Source organism: Salvelinus fontinalis, chromosome 3 (genome assembly GCF_029448725.1).
Source record: "Salvelinus fontinalis isolate EN_2023a chromosome 3, ASM2944872v1, whole genome shotgun sequence".
Taxonomy (NCBI): Eukaryota; Metazoa; Chordata; class Actinopteri; order Salmoniformes; family Salmonidae; genus Salvelinus; species Salvelinus fontinalis.
In genome coordinates this window covers 66176723-66203259 of record NC_074667.1, presented here as the reverse complement: position 1 = coordinate 66203259, position 26537 = coordinate 66176723, and the positions used below count along the sequence as shown (strand labels likewise).

The 26537-nt window shown below is 45.8% G+C and overlaps 1 protein-coding gene across 2 annotated transcripts in view; it reads right to left on the bottom strand.

Annotated features, from left to right (window-relative positions):
* The window catches only part of LOC129851352 (lysine-specific demethylase phf2-like), a 163425-nt gene that overhangs the window by 122969 nt on the left and 13919 nt on the right, over positions 1-26537 (bottom strand). For both annotated transcript variants that reach the window (XM_055917828.1, XM_055917829.1), the window contains exons 2-4: positions 16410-16495; positions 15728-15839; positions 1020-1180 (exon numbers count right to left, since the gene is read on the bottom strand). In XM_055917828.1, coding sequence (XP_055773803.1) covers positions 1020-1180; positions 15728-15839; positions 16410-16495 — 359 coding nt within the window. The remainder of the gene's footprint in view (positions 1-1019; positions 1181-15727; positions 15840-16409; positions 16496-26537) is intronic.

Genomic DNA, 26537 nt, shown 5'->3' with positions numbered 1-26537 from the left:
TGACTGGGACAGGATGGAATGTCTGACTGGGACAGGATGGAATGTCTGACTGGGACAGGATGGAATGTCTGACTGAAATGTGTTGACAAAATGCAGGACATGATTGTTTGGTTGTCCAACGTGATGGATCAGCATAATCAGCATTTCATATTCTTTACCTACCCTCGCCCCACTTGTTATTTATTTTTATATTTAACCTGTATTTAACTAGGCAAGTCAGTTAAGAACAAATTCCTATTTACAATGACGGCCTAGGAATAGTGGGTTAACTGCCTTGTTCAGGGGCAGAACAACAGATTTTTACCTTGTCAGCTCGGGGATTCGATCTAGCAACCTTTCGGTTACTGGCCCAACGCTCTAACCACTAGGCTACCTGCCGCCCCCTAAGTTACATAACAGGAGGCAAAAGTAATCTAAATGATCAGGCTAACGGGAGGCAGAAGTAATCTAAATGATCAGGCAAACGGGAGGCAGAAGTAATCTAAATGATCAGGCTAACGGGAGGCAGAAGTAATCTAAATGATCAGTCTAACGGGAGGCAGCAGTAATCTAAATGATCAGGCTAACGGGAGGCAGAAGTAATCTAAATGATCAGGCTAACGGGAGGCAGAAGTAATCTAAATGATCAGTCTAACGGGAGGCAGCAGTAATCTAAATGATCAGGCTAACGGGAGGCAGAAGTAATCTAAATGATCAGTCTAACGGGAGGCAGCAGTAATCTAAATGATCAGGCTAACGGGAGGCAGAAGTAATCTAAATGATCAGGCTAACGGGAGGCAGAAGTAATCTAAATGATCAGTCTAACGGGAGGCAGAAGTAATCTAAATGATCAGGCTAACGGGAGGCAGAAGTAATCTAAATGATCAGGCTAACAGCAGGCAAAAGTAATCTAAAGGATCAGTCTAACAGAAGGCAGAAGTAATCTAAATGATCAGGCTAACGGGAGGCAGAAGTAATCTAGGTAGGAGTGGCTGCTCTAAAGCTGTTAGAGCAGTAGACAGAGACAGGACTATACGTACCAACATGGTTCTCCACATCATTGATGTAGAAGGTAGGAGCGGGCATGGACATCCCCAGACCGTCCTTCTTCAGAACCAGGATGGGCTCGTTAAAACCAACCTCCTCCAGGTAGTCCATCGTCAGCTGACTGCCGTTCAGCTTCACCACAACGTCCTCAGAGCTGTAAGACATAGATTACATTACAGAGCCTTCAGAAAGTATTCATACCCCTTGACTTATTACACATTGTGTTTCAGCCTGAATTCAAAATGGATTAAAGAGATTTTTTTCCCTCACCCATCTAAACACAAAACCCCATGATGACAAAATGAAAACATGTTTAAATACAGAAATACTATTCACACCCCTGAGTCAATAAATGTTAGAATCACCTTTGGCAGTGATTACAGCTGTGAGTCTTTCTGGGTAAGTCTCTTAGAGTGATTACAGCTGTGAGTCTTTCTGGGTAAGTCTCTAAGAGTGATTACAGCTGTGAATCTTTCTGGGTAAGTCTCTAAGAGCTGTGAGTATTTCTGGGTAAGTCTCTAAGAGTTATAACAGCTGTGAGTCTTTCTGGGTAAGTCTCTAAGAGTTATAACAGCTGTGAGTCTTTCAGGGTAAGTCTCTAAGAGCTGTGGGTCTTTCTGGGTAAGTCTCTAAGAGCTGTGAGTCTTTCTGGATCTCTAAGAGCTGTGAGTCTTTCAGGGTAAAGCTCTAAGAGCTGTGACTCTTTCTGGGTAAGGCTCTAAGAGCTGTGAGTCTTTCTCTGTAAGTCTCTAAGAGCTGTGAGTCTTTCAGGGTAAGGCTCTAAGAGCTGTGAGTCTTTCAGGGTAAGGCTCTAAGAGCTGTGAGTCTTTCTGGGTAAGTCTCTAAGAGCTGTGAGTCTTTCTGGGTAAGGCTCTAAGAGCTGTGAGTCTTTCTGGGTAAGTCTCTAAGAGCTGTGAGTCTTTCTGGGTAAGTCTCTAAGAGCTGTGAGTCTTTCTGGGTAAGTCTCTAAGAGCTGTGAGTCTTTCTGGGTAAGTCTTTTAAAGCTGTGAGTCTTTCTGGGTAAGTCTTTTAAAGCTGTGAGTCTTTCTGGGTAAGTCTCTAAGAGTGATTACAGCTGTGAATCTTTCAGGGTAAGTCTCTAAGAGTGATTACAGCTGTGAAATTTTCTGGGTAAGTCTCTAAGAGTTATAACAGCTGTGAGTCTTTCTGGGTAAGTCTCTAAGAGTGATTACAGCTGTGAATCTTTCTGGGTAAGTCTCTAAGAGCTGTGGGTCTTTCTGGGTAAGTCTGTAAGAGCTGTGAGTCTTTCTGGGTAAGTCTCTAAGAGTTATAACAGCTGTGAGTCTTTCTGGGTAAGTCTCTAAGAGCTGTGAATCTTTCTGGGTAAGTCTCTAAGAGTTATAACAGCTGTGAGTCTTTCTGGGTAAGTCTCTAAGAGCTGTGGGTCTTTCTGGGTAAGTCTCTAAGAGCTGTGAGTCTTTCTGGGTCTCTAAGAGCTGTGAGTCTTTCAGGGTAAGGCTCTAAGAGCTGTGAGTCTTTCTGGGTAAGGCTCTAAGAGCTGTGAGTCTTTCTGGGTAAGGCTCTAAGAGCTGTGAGTCTTTCTGGGTAAGGCTCTAAGAGGTGTGAGTCTTTCTGTGTAAGGCTCTAAGAGCTGTGAGTCTTTCTGGGTAAGGCTCTAAGAGCTGTGAGTCTTTCTGGGTCTCTAAGATCTGTGAGTCTTTCTGGGTAAGTCTCTAAGAGCTGTGAGTCTTTCTGGGTAAGTCTCTAAGAGCTCTGAGTCTTTCTGGGTGAGTCTCTAAGAGCTCTGAGTCTTTCTGGGTAAGTCTCTTAAAGCTGTGAGTCTTTCTGGGTAAGTCTTTTAAAGCTGTGAGTCTTTCTGGGTCTCTAAGAGCTGTGAGACTTTCTGGGTAAGTCTCTAAGAGCTGTGAGTCTTTCTGGGTAAGTCTCTAAGAGCTGTGAGTCTTTCTGGGTAAGTCTTTTAAAGCTGTGAGTCTTCTGGGTCAGTCTCTTAAAGCTGTGAGTCTTTCTGAGTCTCTAAGAGCTGTGAGTCTTGGCGGTACAGTGTTACAGGTGGTACAGTGTTACAGTGTTACTGGTGGTACTGGTGGTACAGTGTTACTGGTGGTACAGTGTTACTGGTGGTACTGGTGGTACAGTGTTACTGGTGGTACAGTGTTACTGGTGGTACTGGTGGTACAGTGTTACTGGTGGTACAGTGTTACTGGTGGTACAGTGTTACTGGTGGTACAGTGTTACAGTGGTACTGGTGGTACAGTGGTACTGGTGGTACAGTGGTACTGGTGGTACAGTGGTACTGGTGGTACATGGTTACTGGTGGTACAGGGTTACTGGTGGTACAGGGTTACTGGTGGTACAGGGTTACTGGTGGTACAGGGTTACTGGTGGTACAGGGTTACTGGTGGTACAGGGTTACTGGTGGTACAGTGTTACTGGTGGTACTGGTGGTACAGTGTTACTGGTGGTACTGGTGGTACTGGTGGTACAGGGTTACTGGTGGTACAGTGTTACTGGTGGTACAGTGTTACTGCTGGTACAGTGTTACTGCTGGTACTGGTGGTACAGTGTTACTGGTGGTACAGTGTTACTGGTGGTACTGGTGGTACAGTGTTACTGCTGGTACAGTGTTACTGGTGGTATAGTGGTACTGGTGGTACAGTGTTACTGGTGGTACAGTGTTACTGGTGGTACAGTGGTACTGGTGGTACAGTGTTACAGTGTTACTGGTGGTACTGGTGGTACAGTGTTACTGGTGGTACAGTTACTGGTGGTACAGTGTTACTGGTGGTACAGTTACTGGTGGTACAGGCTACCCCACTATTTAGCTCTGGGTACGGCCTACCCCACTATTTAGTACCTCTAATCAGCCCTGCTCTGGGTACGGCCTACCCCACTATTTAGAACCTCTAATCAGCCCTGCTCTGGGTACGGCCTACCCCACTATTTAGAACCTCTAATCAGCCCTGCTCTGGGTACGGCCTACCCCACTATTTAGAACCTCTAATCAGCCCTGCTCTGGGTACGGCCTTCCCCACTATTTAGTACCTCTAATCAGCCCTGCTCTGGGTACGGCCTACCCCACTATTTAGTACCTCTAATCAGCCCTGCTCTGGGTACGGCCTTCCCCACTATTTAGTACCCCTGATCAGCCCTGCTCTGGGTACGGCCTACCCCACTATTTAGTACCCCTGATCAGCCCATTTCTATCATCAGTCTGAACAGCTAGCTTCCAATCAGCCCATCTCCTATACCTGGACATTTAGTGATTGCTCATCTATTCTACAATCTATACATGTTGTAACTGCCCATATATTTCAATCTGTACATATATGTATCACATCTATTGAGAAATAATTGCATAGTAAAATGAGCTAGTTGTGTTCTTATGGCCTTCCCCTAGCACAGAGTGACACACGTCTTGATGATGTCTCTGTAAATAAATATTTCATTGTTTTAAACTGTTGCTTTGGGAAGTTTGTCAAAAGGAGTACATTAAGAGATCACCAAATCACAAGACAATCATGGTCAAATAAATACATCTGAAAAATGTGTCTAAACAAATCAACCAGAAATAAATCTTAAAACGTCTTTTTATTTCTAAAATGTCTTCACTTTTTTTTAAGACGTCTCAAAACATGGTGATGGCTGGATACGTAGCATGTAGGACCGGCTTCCCCAGATGAAGCCTGGTAGCGGGGAACTGTCCCGTATGATGTGGTTAGCTGATATGTTAAACACCTATCCATGTGTGCTGTAAGATCTGGCATCTACAATGTAGTCAGCCTGGAACGCAGCCGGAGAGTTCTCCTGAGAGAAGGTTCCAGACATCACGGAACAGGCACCCTATTGGTTAGGCACAAATGGCACCCTATTGGTTGGTCACAAATGGCACCCTATTGGTTGGTCACAAATGGCACCCTATTGGTTGGTCACAAATGGCACCCTATTGGTTGGTCACAAATGGCACCCTATTTCCTATTCAGTACACTATTTTTGATCAAGACTCTGGTCAAAAAGTAGTGCGCTACAGTGAATAGGGTGTCATTTGGGATGAATCCTATGGATCCAGAGGGAGGCTTTCTAATAGTGGTCTGAGAGCTCCATCTAGTGTCCACTCTGGTACACTGCAAGACGTCTTATGATTACACTATGCCAACTCCAATCCAATCAGAGGCGGTTGAATCTGAAGTCTGGAGGACTTCTCCTGTCTTATCCGGTGTCCTGTGTGAATTTAAGTATGCTCTCTCTAATTCTCTCATTCTCTCTCTCTTTCTTTCTCTCTCTCGGAGGACCTGAGCCCAAGGACCATGCGTCAGGACTACCGGGCATGATGACTCCTTGCTGTCTCCAGTCCACCTGGCCGTGCTGCTGTTCCAGTTTCAACTGTTCTGCCTGCGGCTATGGAACCCTGACCTGTTCACCGGACGTGCTACCTGTCCCAGACCTGCTGTTTTCAACTCTCTAGAGTCAGCAGGAGCGGTAGAGATACTCTTAATGATCGGCTATGAAAAGCCAACTGACATTTACTCCTGAGGTGCTGACCTGTTGCAACCTCTACAACCACTGTGATTATTATTATTGGACTCTGCTGGTCATCTATGAACATTTGAACATCTTGGCCATGTTCTGTTATAATCTCCACCCGGCACAGCCAGAAGAGGACCGGCCCACCCCTCATAGCTTGGTTCCTCTCTAGGTTTCTTCCTAGGTTTCGGCCTTTCTAGGGAGTTTTTCCTAGCCACCGTGCTTCTACACCTGCATTGCTTGCTGTTTGGGGTTTTAGGCTGGGTTTCTGTACAGCACTTCGAGATATTAGCTGATGTACGAAGGGCTTTATAAATACCTGTCTGAGATGTATTAGTACTGTCTGATAATCCTGTCTGAGATCTATTAGTACTGACTGATAATCCTGTCTGAGATCTATTAGTACTGTCTGATAATCCTGTCTGAGATGTATTAGTACTGTCTGATAATCCTGTCTGATATCTATTAGTACTGTCTGATAATCCTGTCTGAGATGTATTAGTACTGCTTGATAATCCTGTCTGGGATCTATTACTGTGTGGTCATAATTTGTAAGTCGCTCTGGATAAGAGCGTCTGCTAAATGACTTAAATGTAAATGTAAATGTCATCTGACTGACAGGGTAAGAGACAGGTTGGAGTTGTTGGAGTTAAATTAAATCTGCTTTAAGGAGGTTGACGCAGAGAGAGTCGCTGTTTAAAAACTAAGTAGCTACTTCCCACACAAACAAACACACAGACAGACACACTGGACCTCACGGCGCTACAGAGGGTAATAACGCCCGGTACATCACTGGACCTCACGGCGCTACAGAGGGTGGGTAATAACGCCCGATACATCACTGGACCTCACGGCGCTACAGAGGGTAATAACGCCCGGTACATCACTGGACCTCACGGCGCTACAGAGGGTAATAACGCCCGGTACATCACTGGACCTCACGGCGCTACAGAGGGCGGGTAATAACGCCCGGTACATCACTGGACCTCAAGGCGCTACAGAGGGTAATAACGCCCGGTACATCACTGGACCTCACGGCGCTACAGAGGGCGGGTAATAACGCCCGGTACATCACTGGACCTCAAGGCGCTACAGAGGGTAATAACGCCCGGTACATCACTGGACCTCACGGCGCTACAGAGGGTGGGTAATAACGCCCGGTACATCACTGGACCTCAAGGCGCTACAGAGGCTGGGTAATAACGCCCGGTACATCACTGGACCTCACGGCGCTACAGAGGGTAATAACGCCCGGTACATCACTGGACCTCACGGCGCTACAGAGGCTGGGTAATAACGCCCGGTACATCACTGGACCTCAAGGCGCTACAGAGGGTGGGTAATAACGCCCGGTACATCACTGGACCTCACGGCGCTACAGAGGGTAATAACGCCCGGTACATCACTGGACCTCAAGGCGCTACAGAGGGTAATAACGCCCGGTACATCACTGGACCTCACGGCGCTACAGAGGGTGGGTAATAACGCCCGGTACATCACTGGACCTCACGGCGCTACAGAGGGTGGGTAATAACGCCCGGTACATCACTGGACCTCAAGACGCTACAGAGGGTAATAACGCCCGGTACATCACTGGACCTCACGGCGCTACAGAGGGAGGGTAATAACGCCCGGTACATCACTGGACCTCAAGACGCTACAGAGGGTAATAACGCCCGGTACATCACTGGACCTCACGGCGCTACAGAGGGCGGGTAATAACGCCCGGTACATCACTGGACCTCACGGCGCTACAGAGGGTAATAACGCCCGGTACATCACTGGACCTCACGGCGCTACAGAGGGTAATAACGCCCGGTACATCACTGGACCTCAAGGCGCTACAGAGGGTGGGTAATAACGCCCGGTACATCACTGGACCTCAAGGCGCTACAGAGGGTGGGTAATAACGCCCGGTACATCACTGGACCTCACGGCGCTACAGAGGGTGGGTAATAACGCCCGGTACATCACTGGACCTCAAGGCGCTACAGAGGGTGGGTAATAACGCCCGGTACATCACTGGACCTCAAGGCGCTACAGAGGGTGGGTAATAACGCCCGGTACATCACTGGACCTCAAGGCGCTACAGAGGGTGGGTAATAACGCCCGGTACATCACTGGACCTCAAGGCGCTACAGAGGGTAATAACGCCCGGTACATCACTGGACCTCAAGGCGCTACAGAGGGTGGGTAATAACGCCCGGTACATCACTGGACCTCACGGCGCTACAGAGGGTGGGTAATAACGCCCGGTACATCACTGGACCTCACGGCGCTACAGAGGGTAATAACGCCCGGTACATCACTGGACCTGAAGGCGCTACAGAGGGTGGGTAATAACGCCCGGTACATCACTGGACCTCAAGGCGCTACAGAGGGTGGGTAATAACGCCCGGTACATCACTGGACCTCAAGGCGCTACAGAGGGTGGGTAATAACGCCCGGTACATCACTGGACCTCAAGGCGCTACAGAGGGTAATAACGCCCGGTACATCACTGGACCTCAAGGCGCTACAGAGGGTGGGTAATAACGCCCGGTACATCACTGGACCTCACGGCGCTACAGAGGGTAATAACGCCCGGTACATCACTGGACCTCAAGGCGCTACAGAGGGTAATAACGCCCGGTACATCACTGGACCTCACGGCGCTACAGAGGGTAATAACGCCCGGTACATCACTGGACCTCACGGCGCTACAGAGGGTGGGTAATAACGCCCGGTACATCACTGGACCTCAAGGCGCTACAGAGGGTGGGTAATAACGCCCGGTACATCACTGGACCTCACGGCGCTACAGAGGGTGGGTAATAACGCCCGGTACATCACTGGACCTCAAGGCGCTACAGAGGGTAATAACGCCCGGTACATCACTGGACCTCAAGGCGCTACAGAGGGTAATAACGCCCGGTACATCACTGGACCTCAAGGCGCTACAGAGGGTGGGTAATAACGCCCGGTACATCACTGGACCTCAAGGCGCTACAGAGGGTGGGTAATAACGCCCGGTACATCACTGGACCTCACGGCGCTACAGAGGGTGGGTAATAACGCCCGGTACATCACTGGACCTCAAGGCGCTACAGAGGGTAATAACGCCCGGTACATCACTGGACCTCAAGGCGCTACAGAGGGAGGGTAATAACGCCCGGTACATCACTGGACCTCACGGCGCTACAGAGGGTAATAACGCCCGGTACATCACTGGACCTCAAGACGCTACAGAGGGTGGGTAATAACGCCCGGTACATCACTGGACCTCAAGGCGCTACAGAGGGTGGGTAATAACGCCCGGTACATCACTGGACCTCAAGGCGCTACAGAGGGTAATAACGCCCGGTACATCACTGGACCTCAAGGCGCTACAGAGGGTAATAACGCCCGGTACATCACTGGACCTTAAGGCGCTACAGAGGGTGGGTAATAACGCCCGGTACATCACTGGACCTCAAGGCGCTACAGAGGGAGGGTAATAACGCCCGGTACATCACTGGACCTTAAGGCGCTACAGAGGGAGGGTAATAACGCCCGGTACATCACTGGACCTTAAGGCGCTACAGAGGGAGGGTAATAACGCCCGGTACATCACTGGACCTCAAGGCGCTACAGAGGGTAATAACGCCCGGTACATCACTGGACCTCAAGGCGCTACAGAGGGTGGGTAATAACGCCCGGTACATCACTGGACCTCACGGCGCTACAGAGGGTAATAACGCCCGGTACATCACTGGGCCTCACGGCGCTACAGAGGGTAGTAACGCCCGGTACATCACTGGACCTCACGGCGCTACAGAGGGTGGGTAATAACGCCCGGTACATCACTGGACCTCAAGGCGCTACAGAGGGTAATAACGCCCGGTACATCACTGGACCTCAAGGCGCTACAGAGGGTGGGTAATAACGCCCGGTACATCACTGGACCTCACGGCGCTACAGAGGGTAATAACGGCCGGTACATCACTGGACCTGAAGGCGCTACAGAGGGTGGGTAATAACGCCCGGTACATCACTGGACCTCACGGCGCTACAGAAGGTAGTAACGCCCGGTACATCACTGGACCTCACGGCGCTACAGAGGGTGGGTAATAACGCCCGGTACATCACTGGACCTCACGGCGCTACAGAGGGTGGGTAATAACGCCCGGTACATCACTGGACCTCACGGCGCTACAGAGGGTAATAACAACCGGTACATCACTGGACCTCAAGGCGCTACAGAGGGTAATAACGCCCGGTACATCACTGGACCTCGCGGCGCTACAGAGGGTGGGTAATAACGCCCGGTACATCACTGGACCTCAAGGCGCTACAGAGGCTGGGTAATAACGCCCGGTACATCACTGGACCTCATGGCGCTACAGAGGCTGGGTAATAACGCCCGGTACATCACTGGACCTCAAGGCGCTACAGAGGCTGGGTAATAACGCCCGGTACATCACTGGACCTCATGGCGCTACAGAGGCTGGGTAATAACGCCCGGTACATCACTGGACCTCAAGGCGCTACAGAGGGTGGGTAATAACGCCCGGTACATCACTGGACCTCAAGGAGCTACAGAGGGTGGGTAATAACGCCCGGTACATCACTGGACCTCACGGCGCTACAGAGGGTAATAACGCCCGGTATATCACTGGACCTCACGGCGCTACAGAGGGTGGGTAATAACGCCCGGTACATCACTGGACCTCAAGGCGCTACAGAGGGTAATAACGCCCGGTACATCACTGGACCTCAAGGCGCTACAGAGGGTGGGTAATAACGCCCGGTACATCACTGGACCTCAAGGAGCTACAGAGGGTGGGTAATAACGCCCGGTACATCACTGGACCTCACGGCGCTACAGAGGGTAATAACGCCCGGTATATCACTGGACCTCACGGCGCTACAGAGGGTGGGTAATAACGCCCGGTACATCACTGGACCTCAAGGCGCTACAGAGGGTGGGTAATAACGCCCGGTACATCACTGGACCTCAAGGCGCTACAGAGGGTGGGTAATAACGCCCGGTACATCACTGGACCTCAAGGCGCTACAGAGGGTGGGTAATAACGCCCGGTACATCACTGGACCTCAAGGCGCTACAGAGGGTGGGTAATAACGCCCGGTACATCACTGGACCTCACGGCGCTACAGAGGGTAATAACGCCCGGTACATCACTGGGCCTCACGGCGCTACAGAGGGTAATAACGCCCGGTACATCACTGGACCTCACGGAGCTACAGAGGGTGGGTAATTACGCCCGGTACATCACTGGACCTCACGGCGCTACAGAGGGTAATAACGCCCGGTACATCACTGGACCTCAAGGCGCTACAGAGGGTAATAACGCCCGGTACATCACTGGACCTCAAGGCGCTACAGAGGGTGGGTAATAACGCCCGGTACATCACTGGACCTCAAGGCGCTACAGAGGGTGGGTAATAACGCCCGGTACATCACTGGGCCTCAAGGCGCTACAGAGGGTGGGTAATAACGCCCGGTACATCACTGGACCTCACGGCGCTACAGAGGGTAATAACGCCCGGTACATCACTGGACCTCACGGCGCTACAGAGGGTAATAACGCCCGGTACATCACTGGACCTCACGGCGCTACAGAGGGTGGGTAATAACGCCCGGTACATCACTGGGGCCCAGTACACCTTTACAGTGCTTTAGGAAAGTATTCAGACCCCTTGACTTTTTACACATGTTATTAAGTTACAGTCTTATTCTAAAATTGATTAAATATAACAATTTCCTCATCAATCTACACACAATACCGCATAATGACAAAACGAAAACAGGTTTTTAGACATTTTTGTAAATTTATACAACTTAAAAAAACAGCAGTACCGTATTTCCATAAGTATTCAGACCCTTCGCTATGAGACTTGAAGTTGAGCTCAGGTGCATCCTGTTTCCATTGATCATCCTTGAGATGTTTCTACAACTTGATTGGAGTCCAACTGTGGTAAATTCAGTTGATTGGAAAGGTACACACCTGTCTATTTAAAGGTCTCACAGTTGACAGTTCATGTCAGAGCAAAAACCAGGTGGATGGAATTGTCCGTAGAGCTCCGAGACAAGATTTTGTCGAGGCACAGATCTGGGGAAGGGTATTAAAAAAATGTATGCAGCATTGAAGGTCCCCAAGAGCACAGTGGCCTCCATCATTCTTGAATGGAATAAGTTTGGAACTACCAAGACTCTTCTTAGAGCTGGCCGCCCGGCAAATCTGATCGGGGGAGAAGGTCATAGGTCAGGGAGGTGACCAAGAACCCAATGGTCACTCTGACAGAGCTCTAGAGTTCCTCTCTGGAGATGGGAGAACCTTCCAGAAGGACAACCATCTCTGCAGCACTCCACCAATCAGGCCTTTATGCTAGAATGGCCAGACGGAAGCCACTTCTCAGTAAAAGGCACATGACAGCACGCTTGGAGTTTGCCAAAAGGCACCTAAAGACTCTCAGACCATGAAAAACAAGATTCTCTGGTCTGATGAAACCAAGATTGAACTCTTTGGCCTGAATGCCAAGCGTCACGTCTGGAGGAAACCTGGCACCATCCCTACGGTGAAGCATGGTGGTGGCAGCATCATGCTGTTGGGATGTTTTTCAGGGACAGGGAGACTAGTCAGGATGGAGGGAAAGATGAATGGAGCAAAGTACAGAGAGATCCTTGATGAAAACCTGCTCCAGAGCGCTCGGGACCTCAGATTGGGGCGAAGGTTCACCTCCCTGTATACAGTCATGTTATTACCTGGTACTCCCTGTATATAGCCATGTTATTACCTGGTACTCCCTGTATATAACCATGTTATTACCTGGTACTCCCTGTATATAGCCATGTTATTACCTGGTACTCCCTGTATATAGGCCATGTTATTACCTGGTACTTCCTGTATATAGCCATGTTATTACCTGGTACTCCCTGTATATAGCCATGTTATTACCTGGTACTCCCTGTATATAGCTGTTATTACCTGGTACTCCCTGTATATAGCCATGTTGTTACCTGGTACTCCCTGTATATAGCCATGTTGTTACCTGGTACTCCCTGTATATAGCCATGTTATTACCTGGTACTTCCTGTATATAGCCATGTTATTACCTGGTACTTCCTGTATATAGCCATGTTATTACCTGGTACTCCCTGTATATAGCCATGTTATTACCTGGTACTTCCTGTATATAGGCCATGTTATTACCTGGTACTCCCTGTATATAGCCATGTTATTACCTGGTACTCCCTGTATATAGCCATGTTATTACTACTCCCTGTATATAGCCATGTTATTACCTGGTACTTCCTGTATATAACCATGTTATTACCTGGTACTCCCTGTATATAGCCATGTTATTACCTGGTACTCCCTGTATATAGCCATGTTATTACCTGGTACTCCCTGTATATAGTCATGTTATTACCTGGTACTCCCTGTATATAGCCATGTTATTACCTGGTACTTCCTGTATATAGCCATGTTATTACCTGGTACTCCCTGTATATAGCCATGTTATTACCTGGTACTTCCTGTATATAGCCATGTTATTACTACTCCCTGTATATAGCCATGTTATTACCTGGTACTCCCTGTATATAGCCATGTTATTACCTGGTACTTCCTGTATATAGGCCATGTTATTACCTGGTACTTCCTGTATATAGCCATGTTATTACCTGGTACTTCCTGTATATAGCCATGTTATTACCTGGTACTTCCTGTATATAGCCATGTTATTACCTGGTACTCCCTGTATATAGCCATGTTATTACCTGGTACTCCCTGTATATAGCCATGTTATTACCTGGTACTTCCTGTATATAGTCATGTTATTACCTGGTACTTCCTGTATATAGCCATGTTATTACCTGGTACTTCCTGTATATAGCCATGTTATTACCTGGTACTCCCTGTATATAGCCATGTTATTACCTGGTACTCCCTGTATATAGCCATGTTATTACTACTCCCTGTATATAGCCATGTTATTACCTGGTACTCCCTGTATATAGCCATGTTATTACCTGGTACTCCCTGTATATAACCATGTTATTACCTGGTACTCCCTGTATATAGCCATGTTATTACCTGGTACTTCCTGTATATAGTCATGTTATTACCTGGTACTTCCTGTATATAGCCATGTTATTACCTGGTACTTCCTGTATATAGCCATGTTATTACCTGGTACTCCCTGTATATAGCCATGTTATTACCTGGTACTCCCTGTATATAGCCATGTTATTACCTGGTACTCCCTGTATATAACCATGTTATTACCTGGTACCCAGTGTATATAGCCATGTTATTACTACTCCCTGTATATAGCCATGTTATTACCTGGTACTCCCTGTATATAGCCATGTTATTACTACTCCCTGTATATAGCCATGTTATTACCTGGTACTCCCTGTATATAACCATGTTATTACCTGGTACTCCCTGTATATAGCCATGTTATTACCTGGTACTTCCTGTATATAGCCATGTTATTACTACTCCCTGTATATAGCCATGTTATTACCTGGTACTTCCTGTATATAGGCCATGTTATTACCTGGTACTCCCTGTATATAGCCATGTTATTACCTGGTACTCCCTGTATATAGCCATGTTATTACTACTCCCTGTATATAGCCATGTTATTACCTGGTACTTCCTGTATATAGGCCATGTTATTACCTGGTACTTCCTGTATATAGCCATGTTATTACCTGGTACTCCCTGTATATAGCCATGTTATTACCCGGTACTCCCTGTATATAGCCATGTTATTACCTGGTACTCCCTGTATATAGCCATGTTATTACCTGGTACTCCCTGTATATAGCCATGTTACTACCTGGTACTTCCTGTATATAGCCATGTTACTACCCGGTACTCCCTGTATATAGCCATGTTATTACCTGGTACTTCCTGTATATAGCCATGTTATTACCTGGTACTCCCTGTATATAGCCATGTTATTACCTGGTACTCCCTGTATATAGCCATGTTATTACCTGGTACTCCCTGTATATAACCATGTTATTACCTGGTACCCAGTGTATATAGCCATGTTATTACTACTCCCTGTATATAGCCATGTAATTACCTGGTACTCCCTGTATATAGCCATGTAATTACCTGGTACTCCCTGTATATAGCCATGTAATTACCTGGTACTCCCTGTATATAGCCATGTTATTACTACTCCCTGTATATAGCCATGTTATTACCTGGTACTCCCTGTATATAACCATGTTATTACCTGGTACTCCCTGTATATAGCCATGTTATTACCTGGTACTTCCTGTATATAGCCATGTTATTACTACTCCCTGTATATAGCCATGTTATTACCTGGTACTTCCTGTATATAGGCCATGTTATTACCTGGTACTCCCTGTATATAGCCATGTTATTACCTGGTACTCCCTGTATATAGCCATGTTATTACTACTCCCTGTATATAGCCATGTTATTACCTGGTACTTCCTGTATATAGGCCATGTTATTACCTGGTACTTCCTGTATATAGCCATGTTATTACCTGGTACTCCCTGTATATAACCATGTTATTACCTGGTACTCCCTGTATATAGCCATGTTATTACCTGGTACTTCCTGTATATAGTCATGTTATTACCTGGTACTCCCTGTATATAGCCATGTTATTACCCGGTACTCCCTGTATATAGCCATGTTATTACCTGGTACTCCCTGTATATAGCCATGTTATTACCTGGTACTCCCTGTATATAGCCATGTTATTACCTGGTACTCCCTGTATATAGCCATGTTACTACCTGGTACTTCCTGTATATAGCCATGTTACTACCCGGTACTTCCTCTATATAGCCGTGTTATTACCCGGTACTCCCTGTATATAGCCATGTTATTACCTGGTACTCCCTGTATATAGGCCATGTTATTACCTGGTACTTCCTGTATATAGTCATGTTATTACCTGGTACTCCCTGTATATAGCCATGTTATTACCCGGTACTCCCTGTATATAGCCATGTTATTACCTGGTACTCCCTGTATATAGCCATGTTATTTGTATTCAGTACTGTTATTCACTGTGCATTTATTCCAACTTTTTGTAAACAAAAATATCTTTAACTCTGCATTGTTGAAACAGTAAGCATTCCACTGTTACTCTACACCTGTTTTCTACAAAGCATGTGATGAATCAAATCAATTTGATTGGAGTAGTTGTTTACCTGGGGAAGGTGCGGCTGCGGAGCTCCTTGATGAACACCTGACTGCCGTTCTGAACTGCCCGGATGTCTCCACTCTGTCCCGTGTCCTGTTTATTCCGTTTCTTGTTTTTCACTAAACACACAAAGACAAGAACAATATGAAGACAACACCATTAGTCACAGCAGGGTCATTCACTAGACACCAAACAGAAGAAAACCGAGAGGAATGCTACGGTTTACACTAATCAATAAAACCCAGTACAGTGGCAGCCTGTGGGACTGCAGGTACAGGACTGCAGTAGGTACGCCAGACAGACAGACTTACTGGTACAGGACTGCAGTAGGTACGCCAGACAGACAGACTTACTGGTACAGGACTGCAGTAGGTACGCCAGACAGACAGACTTACTGGTACAGGACTGCAGTAGGTACGCCAGACAGACAGACTTACTGGTACAGGACTGCAGTAGGTACGCCAGACAGACAGACTTACTGGTACAGGACTGCAGTAGGTACGCCAGACAGACAGACTTACTGGTACAGGACTGCAGTAGGTACGCCAGACAGACAGACTTACTGGTACAGGACTGCAGTAGGTACGCCAGACAGACAGACTTACTGGTACAGGACTGCAGTAGGTACGCCAGACAGACAGACTTACTGGTACAGGACTGCAGAAGGTACGCCAGACAGACAGACTTACTGGTGGATTTTCCGTCGGTTTTCTCACAGTTGGGACAGTGGTAGATGTCGATGTCTGGAGCCTCGTCTTCATCCACACCAACACAGCTGGAACACACAGATATACATTAACACAGCTGGAACAGCAGAGTGATATACATTAACACAGCTGGAACAGCAGAGATATACACATTAACACAGCTGGAACAGCAGAGATATACATTAACACAGCAGAGAGATATTCATTAACACAGCTGGAACAGCAGAGATATACATTAACACAGCTGGAACAGCAGATAGATATTCATTAACACAGCTAGAACAGCAGAGAGATACACATTAACACAGCTGGAACAGCAGAGATATATACATTAACACAGCTGGAACAGCAGAGTGATATACATTAACACAGCTAGAACAGCAGAGAGATATTCATTAACACAGCTGGAACAGCAGAGAGATATTCATTAACACAGCAGAGAGATATACATTAACACAGCTGGAACAGCAGAGATATACACATTAACACAGCTGGAACAGCAGAGATATACATTAACACAGCAGAGAGATATTCATTAACACAGCTGGAACAGCAGAGATATACATTAACACAGCTGGAACAGCAGATAGATATTCATTAACACAGCTGGAACAGCAGAGAGATATACATTAACACAGCAGAGAGATATACATTAACACAGCTGGAACAGCAGAGTGATATACATTAACACAGCTGGAACAGCAGAGATATACACATTAACACAGCTGGAACAGCAGAGATATACATTAACACAGCAGAGAGATATTCATTAACACAGCTGGAACAGCAGAGATATACATTAACACAGCTGGAACAGCAGATAGATATTCATTAACACAGCTGGAACAGCAGAGTGATATACATTAACACAGCTGGAACAGCAGAGATATACATTAACACAGCTGGAACAGCAGAGTGATATACATTAACACAGCTGGAACAGCAGAGAGATATTCATTAACACAGCTAGAACAGCAGAGATATTCATTAACACAGCTGGAACAGCAGAGTGATATACATTAACACAGCTGGAACAGCAGAGAGATATTCATTAACACAGCTGGAACAGCAGAGTGATATACATTAACACAGCTGGAACAGCAGAGTGATATACATTAACACAGCTGGAACAGCAGAGAGATATACATTAACACAGCTGGAACAGCAGAGATATTCATTAACACAGCTGGAACAGCAGAGTGATATACATTAACACAGCTGGAACAGCAAGCAGAGAGATATACATTAACACAGCTGGAACAGCAGAGATATACATTAACACAGCTGGAACAGCAGAGAGATATACATTAACACAGCTGGAACAGCAGAGTGATATACATTAACACAGCAGAGAGATATACAGTGCCAGTCAAAAGTTTGGACACACTTATTCATTCACTTACTCATATTCTACGTTGTAGAATAATAGTGGTCATATAGCCCTTACACAGCCTGGAGGTGTGTTGGGTCATTGTCCTGTTGATAAACAAATGATAGTCCCACTAAGCGCCAACCAGGTGGGACGGCGTATCGCTGTAGAATACTGTGGTAGCCAGCAGGTTAATAAGTGTGCCTTGAATTCTAATTAATTAACTGACAGTGTCACCAGCAAAGCACCATCACACCACCACCTCCATGCTTCACGGTGGGAACCACACACCATCCCACCTCCTACTCCATGCTTCACGGTGGGAACCACACCTCCTCCTCCATGCTTCACGGTGGGAACCACACCTCCATGCTTCACGGTGGGAACCACACCATCACACCACCACCTCCATGCTTCACGGTGGGAACCACACCATCACACCTCCTCCTCCATGCTTCACGGTGGGAACCACACCATCACACCTCCTCCTCCATGCTTCACGGTGGGAACCACACACCATCACACCTCCTCCTCCATGCTTCACGGTGGGAACCACACCATCACACCTCCTCCTCCATGCTTCACGGTGGGAACCACACCATCACACCGCCTCCTCCATGCTTCACGGTGGGAACCACACCATCACACCTCCTCCTCCATGCTTCACGGTGGGAACAACACCTCCTCCTCCATGCTTCACGGTGGGAACCACACCTCCTCCTCCATGCTTCACGGTGGGAACCACACCTCCACCTCCATGCTTCACGGTGGGAACCACACCATCACACCTCCTCCTCCATGCTTCACGGTGGGAACCACACCACCTCCTCCTCCATGCTTCACGGTGGGAACCACACCATCACACCTCCTCCTCCATGCTTCACGGTGGGAACCACACCACCTCCTCCTCCATGCTTCATGGTGGGAACCACACCATCACACCTCCTCCTCCATGCTTCATGGTGGGAACCACACATGCGGAGATCATCTGTTCACCTACTCTGCGTCTCACAAAGTCACGGCGGTTGGAACCAAAAATCTCACATTTGGACTCATCAGACCAAAGGACAGATTTTTTCCACCGGTCTAATGTCCACGGCTCGTGTTTCTTGGCACAAGCAAGTCTCTTCTTATTATTGGTGTCCTTTAGTAGTGGTTTCTTTGCAGCAATTCAAATATTGTCACATGCGCCGAATACAACAGGTGTAGACCTTAAAGTGAAATTGTCACGTTCTGACCATAGTTCTTGTGTGTTTTGCTTGTTTTAGTGTTGGTCAGGACGTGAGCTGGGTGGGCATTCTATGTTGTGTGTCTAGTTTGTCTGTTTCTATGTTTGGCCTAATATGGTTCTCAATCAGAGGCAGGTGTTTTGTGTTGTCTCTGATTGGGAATCATATATAAGTGGCTTGTTTTGTGTTGGGATTTTGTGGGTGGTTGTTTCCTGTCTTTGTGTTTTCTCTGCACCAGATAGGGCTGTTTCGGTTTGCCACATTTGTTATTTTGTATTCGTTGTAAGTGTTCACTGTTTATCGTTTTATTAAACATGTTGAGCACTGGCTACGCTGTGTGTTGGTTCGATCCCTGTTACACCCCCTCTTCTCGTGAAGAGGAGGAAGGCTGCCGTTACAGAAATGCTTACTTACAAGCCCTTAACCAACAAGAAAATAAGAATAAGAAAATATTTACTATATAAATTAAAGTGAAAAAAATCTAATCAATAAAAAGTAACAAAAGAAAAGTACATAACAATAAGAATGCAATATGCAGGAGGTACCGGTTAGTAATGAGACTATATACAGGAGGTACCGGTTAGTAATGAGACTATATACAAGGGGTACAGGTTAGTAATGAGACTATATACAGGAGGTACCGGTTAGTAATGAGACTATATGCAGGAGGTACCAGTTAGTAATGAGACTATATACAGGGGGTACCGGTTAGTAATGAGACTATATACAGGGGGTACCGGTTAGTAATGAGACTATATGCAGGAGGTACCAGTTAGTAATGAGACTATATACAGGGGGTACCGGTTAGTAATGAGACTATATACAGGGGGTACCGGTTAGTAATGAGACTATATACAGGGGGTACCAGTCCCGAGTCAATGTGCAGGGGTACCGGTTAGTAATGAGGCTATATACAGGGGGTACCGGTCCCGAGTCAATGTGCAGGGGTACAGGTTAGTAATGAGGCTATATGCAGGGGGTACCGGTACAGAGTCAATGTGCAGGGGTACCGGTTAGTAATGATACTATATGCAGGGGGTACCGGTACAGAGTCAATGTGCAGGGGTACCGGTTAGTAATGAGGCTATATACAGGGGGTACCGGTCCCGAGTCAATGTGCAGGGGTACAGGTTAGTAATGAGGCTATATGCAGGGGGTACCGGTCCCGAGTCAATTTGTAGGGGTACAGGTTAGTAATGAGGCTATATGCAGGGGGAACTGGTCCCAAGTCAATGTGCGGGGGTACAGGTTAGTAATGAGGCTATATGCAGGGGGAACCGGTTAGTAATGAGGCTATATGCAGGGGGAACTGGTCCCAAGTCAATGTGCGGGGGTACAGGTTAGTAATGAGACTATATGCAGGGGGAACCGGTTAGTAATGAGACTATATACAGGGGGTACCGGTCCAGAGTCAATGTGCAGGGGTACCGGTTAGTAATGATACTATATGCAGGGGGTACCGGTACAGAGTCAATGTGCAGGGGCACCGGTTAGTAATGATACTATATGCAGGGGGTACCGGTACAGAGTCAATGTGCGGGGGTCAGGTTAGTAATGAGACTATATGCAGGGGGAACCGGTTAGTAATGAGGCTATATACAGGGGGTACCGGTACAGAGTCAATGTGCAGGGGTACAGGTTAGTAATGATACTATATACAGGGGGTACCGGTCCAGAGTCAATGTGCAGGGGTACAGGTTAGTAATGAGACTATATGCAGGGGGTACCAGTTAGTAATGAGACTATATGCAGGTGGTACCGATCCCGAGTCAATGTGCGGGGGTACTGGTTAGTAATGAGACGATATACAAGGGGTACCGTTCCCGAGTCAATGTGCGGGGGTACCAGTTAGTAATGAGACTATATGCAGGGGGTACTGGTACTGAGTCAATGTGCAGGGGTACAGGTTAGTAATGAGGCTATATGCAGGGGGTACCGGTTAGTAATGAGACTATATACAGGGGGTACCGGTCCCAAGTCAATGTGCGGGGGTACCGGTTAGTAATGAGACTATATGCAGGGGGTACCGGTTAGTAATGAGACTATATACAGGGGGTACCGGTCCAGAGTCAATGTGCGGGGGTACCGGTTAGTAATGAGACTATATGCAGGGGGTACTGGTACTGAGTCAATGTGCAGGGGTACAGGTTAGTAATGAGGCTATATGCAGGGGGTACCGGTTAGTAATGAGACTATACACAGGGGGTACCGGTCCCGAGTCAATGTGCGGGGGTACCGGTTAGTAATGAGACTATATGCAGGGGGTACCGGTTAGTAATGAGACTATATACAGGGGGTACCGGTCCCGAGTCAATGTGCGGGGGTACCGGTTAGTAATGAGACTATATGCAGGGGGTACCGGTTAGTAATGAGACTATATGCAGGGGGTACAGGTTAGTCAAATTAATTTGTAAAGTAGATAAAGATAATTAACAGCGAGTAGCAGCAGAGTAAAAACAAAGGGGGGGGTCAATGTAAATAGTCGGGTGGCCATTTGATTAATTGTTCAGCGGTCTTATGGCTTGGGAGGTAGAAGCTGTTAAGGAGCCTTTTGGTCCTAGACTTGGCGCTCTGTTACCGCTTGCCGTGCGGTAGCAGAGAGAACAGTCTATGAAGTTACCAGCCTCAGCTTATCAACCATGGAGACCTGATTCACGCAGTCTCCTCTGAACAGCTGATGTTGAGATGTGTCTGTCACTTGAACTCCGTGAAGCATTTATTTGGGCTGCAATTTCTCAGGCTGGTAACTCTAATGAACTTATCCTCTGCAGCAGAGGTAACTCTGAGTCTTCCTTTCCTGTGGCGGTCCTCATGAGAGCCAGTTTCATCATAGCGCTTGATGGTTTTTGCGACTGCACTTGAAGAAACTTTCAAAGTCCTTGAAATTTTCCGTATTGACTGATCTTCATGTCTTAAATAATGATGGACTGTTTCTCTTTGCTTATTTGAGCTGTTCTTGCCATAATATGGACTTGGTCTTTTACCAAATAGGGCTATCTTCTGTATACCACCCCTACCTTGTCACAACACAATGGATTTGACTCAAACGCATTAATAAGAAGGAAAGAAATTCCACAAATGTACTTATAACAAGGCACACCTTTTCATTGAAATGCATTCCAGGTGACTAACTCGTGAAGCTGGTTGAGAGAATGCCAAGATTGTGCAAAGCTGTCATCAAGCCAAAGGGTGGCTACTTTGAAGAATGTCAAATATATAATACATTTTGATTTGTTTAACACTTGTTTGGGTACAACATGATTCCATGTGTTATTTCATAGTGTTGATGTCTTCACTATTAGTCTACAATGTAGAAAATAGTCAAACTAAAGAAAAACCCTGGAATGAGTAGATGTGTCCAAACTTTTGACTGATTCCAACCGTCTATTTTGACCCATAGTTGCGCACATGTAGGTTTTGTTGCCAAACAGCCCACCCCTCTATCATAATCTGTTCCAAAGTTATTACCCTTGTAGGATGGCCAGAATCAGGGTGATTCATAATCTGTTCCAACGTTATTACCCTTGTAGGATGGCCAGAATCAGGGTGATTCATAATCTGTTCCAAAGTTATTACCCTTGTAGGATGGCCAGAATCAGGGTGATTCACATCTCGTCGGCTGGATGCTGTGAGAGAACAAAGGCTACTGGCTACCTGACAGGTTCCCTTTCCAAATTCAACACGCCATCTTTCTTCTCAAATCCGCAGGACATAAAACAATATATAGTTACGATGGATATTTTGAGACATGACATGTAGTATGTTCATTTGTAGTATATGCTTTCCATATTCATTCAAAATTCCTGTTATGTTTTATTTATTTCCTAAAAAACGAACAGGCATATATACCTCTGTGAAATGTCAATACCAAGTATGTTATTTTCAAAGCCTTATACATTTCATTCAGCTCGTCATTCTAATGTAGCTTTTTGCAACCCGCGGAAAAAAACGTTAAAAGATGACGAACACAAAATGTCAAATCCTCAAAAGTTGAAATGAGAAACCTGCACCGATAACGTTATGTCAACAGAGCTCTATTATCGGAATGTATTAGGTTACGAAATCGGACTTTCTGGACAGAATGTTAATGATAAATTAGCTTGAAAAAGACCCCACTGAACGACTCAGAACGTGAATAATCATATTTGTCTTAGTAAAATGTATTTTATAACATAAGGGCGTTTTTTTGGTTGTTTGGCAACAAACCAACATCTGCGCAACTATGGGTCAAAACAGACGGGGTTGGTACCAGTCAAAACCCACCTCCTCTATGACTGATATGGAGATTCATTTGTCATAAACATTGATTTTCGTAAAACTTCGCAAAAGATGGAAACACACACTGGCCTATCTTTGACTCCGCCATCGATTATGTCCACAGTATCGGCATTTCCATAAATTGCGGCCAATAATCTGTTTTAGAAAGAGTTGGAAAGAATAGGAGGAAGCTCCGGTAATACGGATAACTACTGGAAAACAGCTGATATGTGTTGTTCCACATCGTAACGGACGCGGTGCTGGCAGGCTTCGGCAGCGGCACAGCCAAGTCAGTCGTCTGCACGGTTCTCACAGACGTAGTGAAATGATAGGCTTCAATGACTTTGCTCATTATCATGTAAATGGCATGTAACTAACTTTAAATTCCTATAATTGTGTTTTTCGGGAGCATTTTCATTATGTGGACAGATTGTAGCTACCGTTACAGAAACCTTCGCAGTGTAGTGAAGCGGAACTTTAATGGTCAAAACCATTCATCTTGGAGCGACGGGGGGAGAGGGTTTGCAAAATGCTGACAGATCACGCAATTATACCATTTATAAACTTGTCATATATATTTTTAATAAAGAATAGCTAAAAAATAAGTGAACATTGATAAATTATCCGATGAATTTTGATCATTTTCACACACAACAAAAAGCGGAGGTGCAAAAACATAAATTTCCCCCCTATTTGAATCTGCTCAGAAGACCCAATGGACACTGTCTGGTTCATCTCAGTCACCAAGAGGAAGAACTTTTCAGCTGTTTCTGATGAATAACGTGCTATGTTGGTGGGTGGGAACATTCAAATAAAACCCTGACAGCAAACATAGGCTTAACATGATTATTATTTTAGTCATAGCAAAAAGGAAAAGACAACGCCTTCACACACATTTGCACGAAATGGGCAGTTAGGTCTCGTCACTCCAATCCCAAATATACAATTGAGGTCGGAAGTTTAAATACACCTAATACATTTAAACTCAGTTTTCACAATTCCTGACATTTAATACTAGTAAATTAATAGTAATTTAATACCTGTCTTAGGTCAATTAGGATCACCACTTTATTTTAAGAATGTGAAATGTCAGAGTAATAGTAGAGAGAATCATTTATTTCAGCTTTTATTTCTTTCATAACATTCACAGTGGGTCAGAATTTGACATACACTCAATTAGTATTTGGTAGAATTGCCTTTAAATTTCTTAACTTGGGTCAAACGTTTCGGGTAGCCTTCCACAAGCTTCCCACAATAAGTTTGGCCTATTCCTCCCTGACAGAGCCGGTTTAACTGAGTCAGGTTTGTAGGCCTCATTGCTCACAAACCCTTTTTCAGTTCTGCCCACAAATGTTCTATAGGATTGAGGTCAGGGCTTTGTGATGGCCACTCCAATACCTTGACTTTGTTGTCCTTATTAAGCCATTTTGCCACAACTTTGGAAGTATGCTTGGGGTCATTGTCCAATTGGAAGACCCATTTGCAACCAAGCTTTAACTTCCTGACTGATGTCTTGAGATGTTGCTTCAATATATACACGTCATTTTTCTCCCTCATGATGCCATCTATTTTGTGAAGTCCACCAGTCCCTCCTGCAGCAAAGCACCCCCACAACATGATGCTGCCACCCCGTGCTTCACGGTTGGGATGGTGTTCTTCAGCTTGCAAACGTCCCCCTTTTTCCTCCAAACATAACGATGGTCATTATGGCCAAACAGTTTTATTTTTGTTTCATCAGACCAGAGGACATTTCTCCAAAAAGTATGATCTTTGTCCCCATGTGCAGTTGCAAACTGTATTCTGGCTTTTTAATGGCGGTTTTGGAGCAGTGGCTTCTTTCTTGCTGAGCGGCCTTTCAGGTTATGTCGATATAGGACTCGTTTCACTGTGGATATAGATACTTTTGTACCTGTTTCCTCCAGCATCTTCACAAGGTCCTTTGCTGTTGTTCTGGGATTGATTTTCACTTTTCGCACCAAAGTACGTTCATCTCTAGGAGACAGAACACGTCTCCTTCCTGAGCGGTATGACGGCTGCGTGGTCCCATGGTGTTTATACTTGCGTACTATTGTTTGTACAGATGAACGTGGTTCCTTCAGGCGTTTGGAAATTGCTCCCAAGGATGAACCAGACTTGTGGAGTTCTACAATTGTTTTTCAGAGGCCTTGGCTGATTTCTTTTGATTTTCCCATGATGTCAAGCAAAGAGGCACTGAGTTTGAAGGTAGGCCTTCAAATACATCCACAGGTACACCTCCAATTGACTCAAATGATGTCCATTAGCCTATCAGAAGCTTCTAAAGCCATGACATCATTTTCTGGAATTTTCCAAGCTGTTTACAGGCACAGTCAACTTAGTGTATGTAAACTTCTGACCCACTGGAATTGTGATACAGTGAATTATAAGTGAAATAATCTGTCTGTAAACAATTGTTGGAAATATTACTTGTGTCATGCACAAAGTACATGTCCTAACCGACTTGCCAAAACTATAGTATGTTTACAAGAAATTTGTGGAGTGGTTGAGAAACGAGTTTTAATGACTCCAAACTAAATGTTTCCTAGCCACCGTGTTTCTACACCTGCATTGCTTGCTGTTTGGGGTTTTAGGCTGGGTTTCTGGACAGCACTTTGTGACATCAGCTGACGTAAAAAGGGTTTTATAAATACATTTGATTTGATGTAAAGTTCCGACTTCAACTGTTTCATAATAAGACAAAAATGTTGACTTATTGACTTAAATCGTTGCGCGACATCGTGGATAACCTCTGGACATTGTCTTTCAGCTCAGAAGAGTGGATTTCTACTGGCGTTTAACGGTTTTTAATTAGTTGGAGTAGGATTGCCAACGGCAGCCTGATGTCATACACTAGACGTAACATAGTAAACGTAAATCCGGGCCATTCAAATTAGTTACGTTTGGTATGGTTACATAAGACAGGTGGTTACTTAATGCAAAAACGATAGTAGGGTGGTTGGTCGGGTGGGCATATAAACGCCCAAAGGTTGAGAGTTTGAATATCATCACAGACAACTTTAGTATTTTAGCAACTTTTCAACTACTTACTACTTTTTAGCAACTACTTAGCACTAACCCTAACTCTTTTATCTAACCCTTCCCCTAAACCTAACCTTAACCAATTAACCTAACTTCTTAACTTAACTCTTAGCTTAAACCTAACCCTAACCCCTAGGCTAGCTAATGTTAATCAGCTAGTTAACGTTAGCCACCTAGACAGAATTTGTAACATATCAT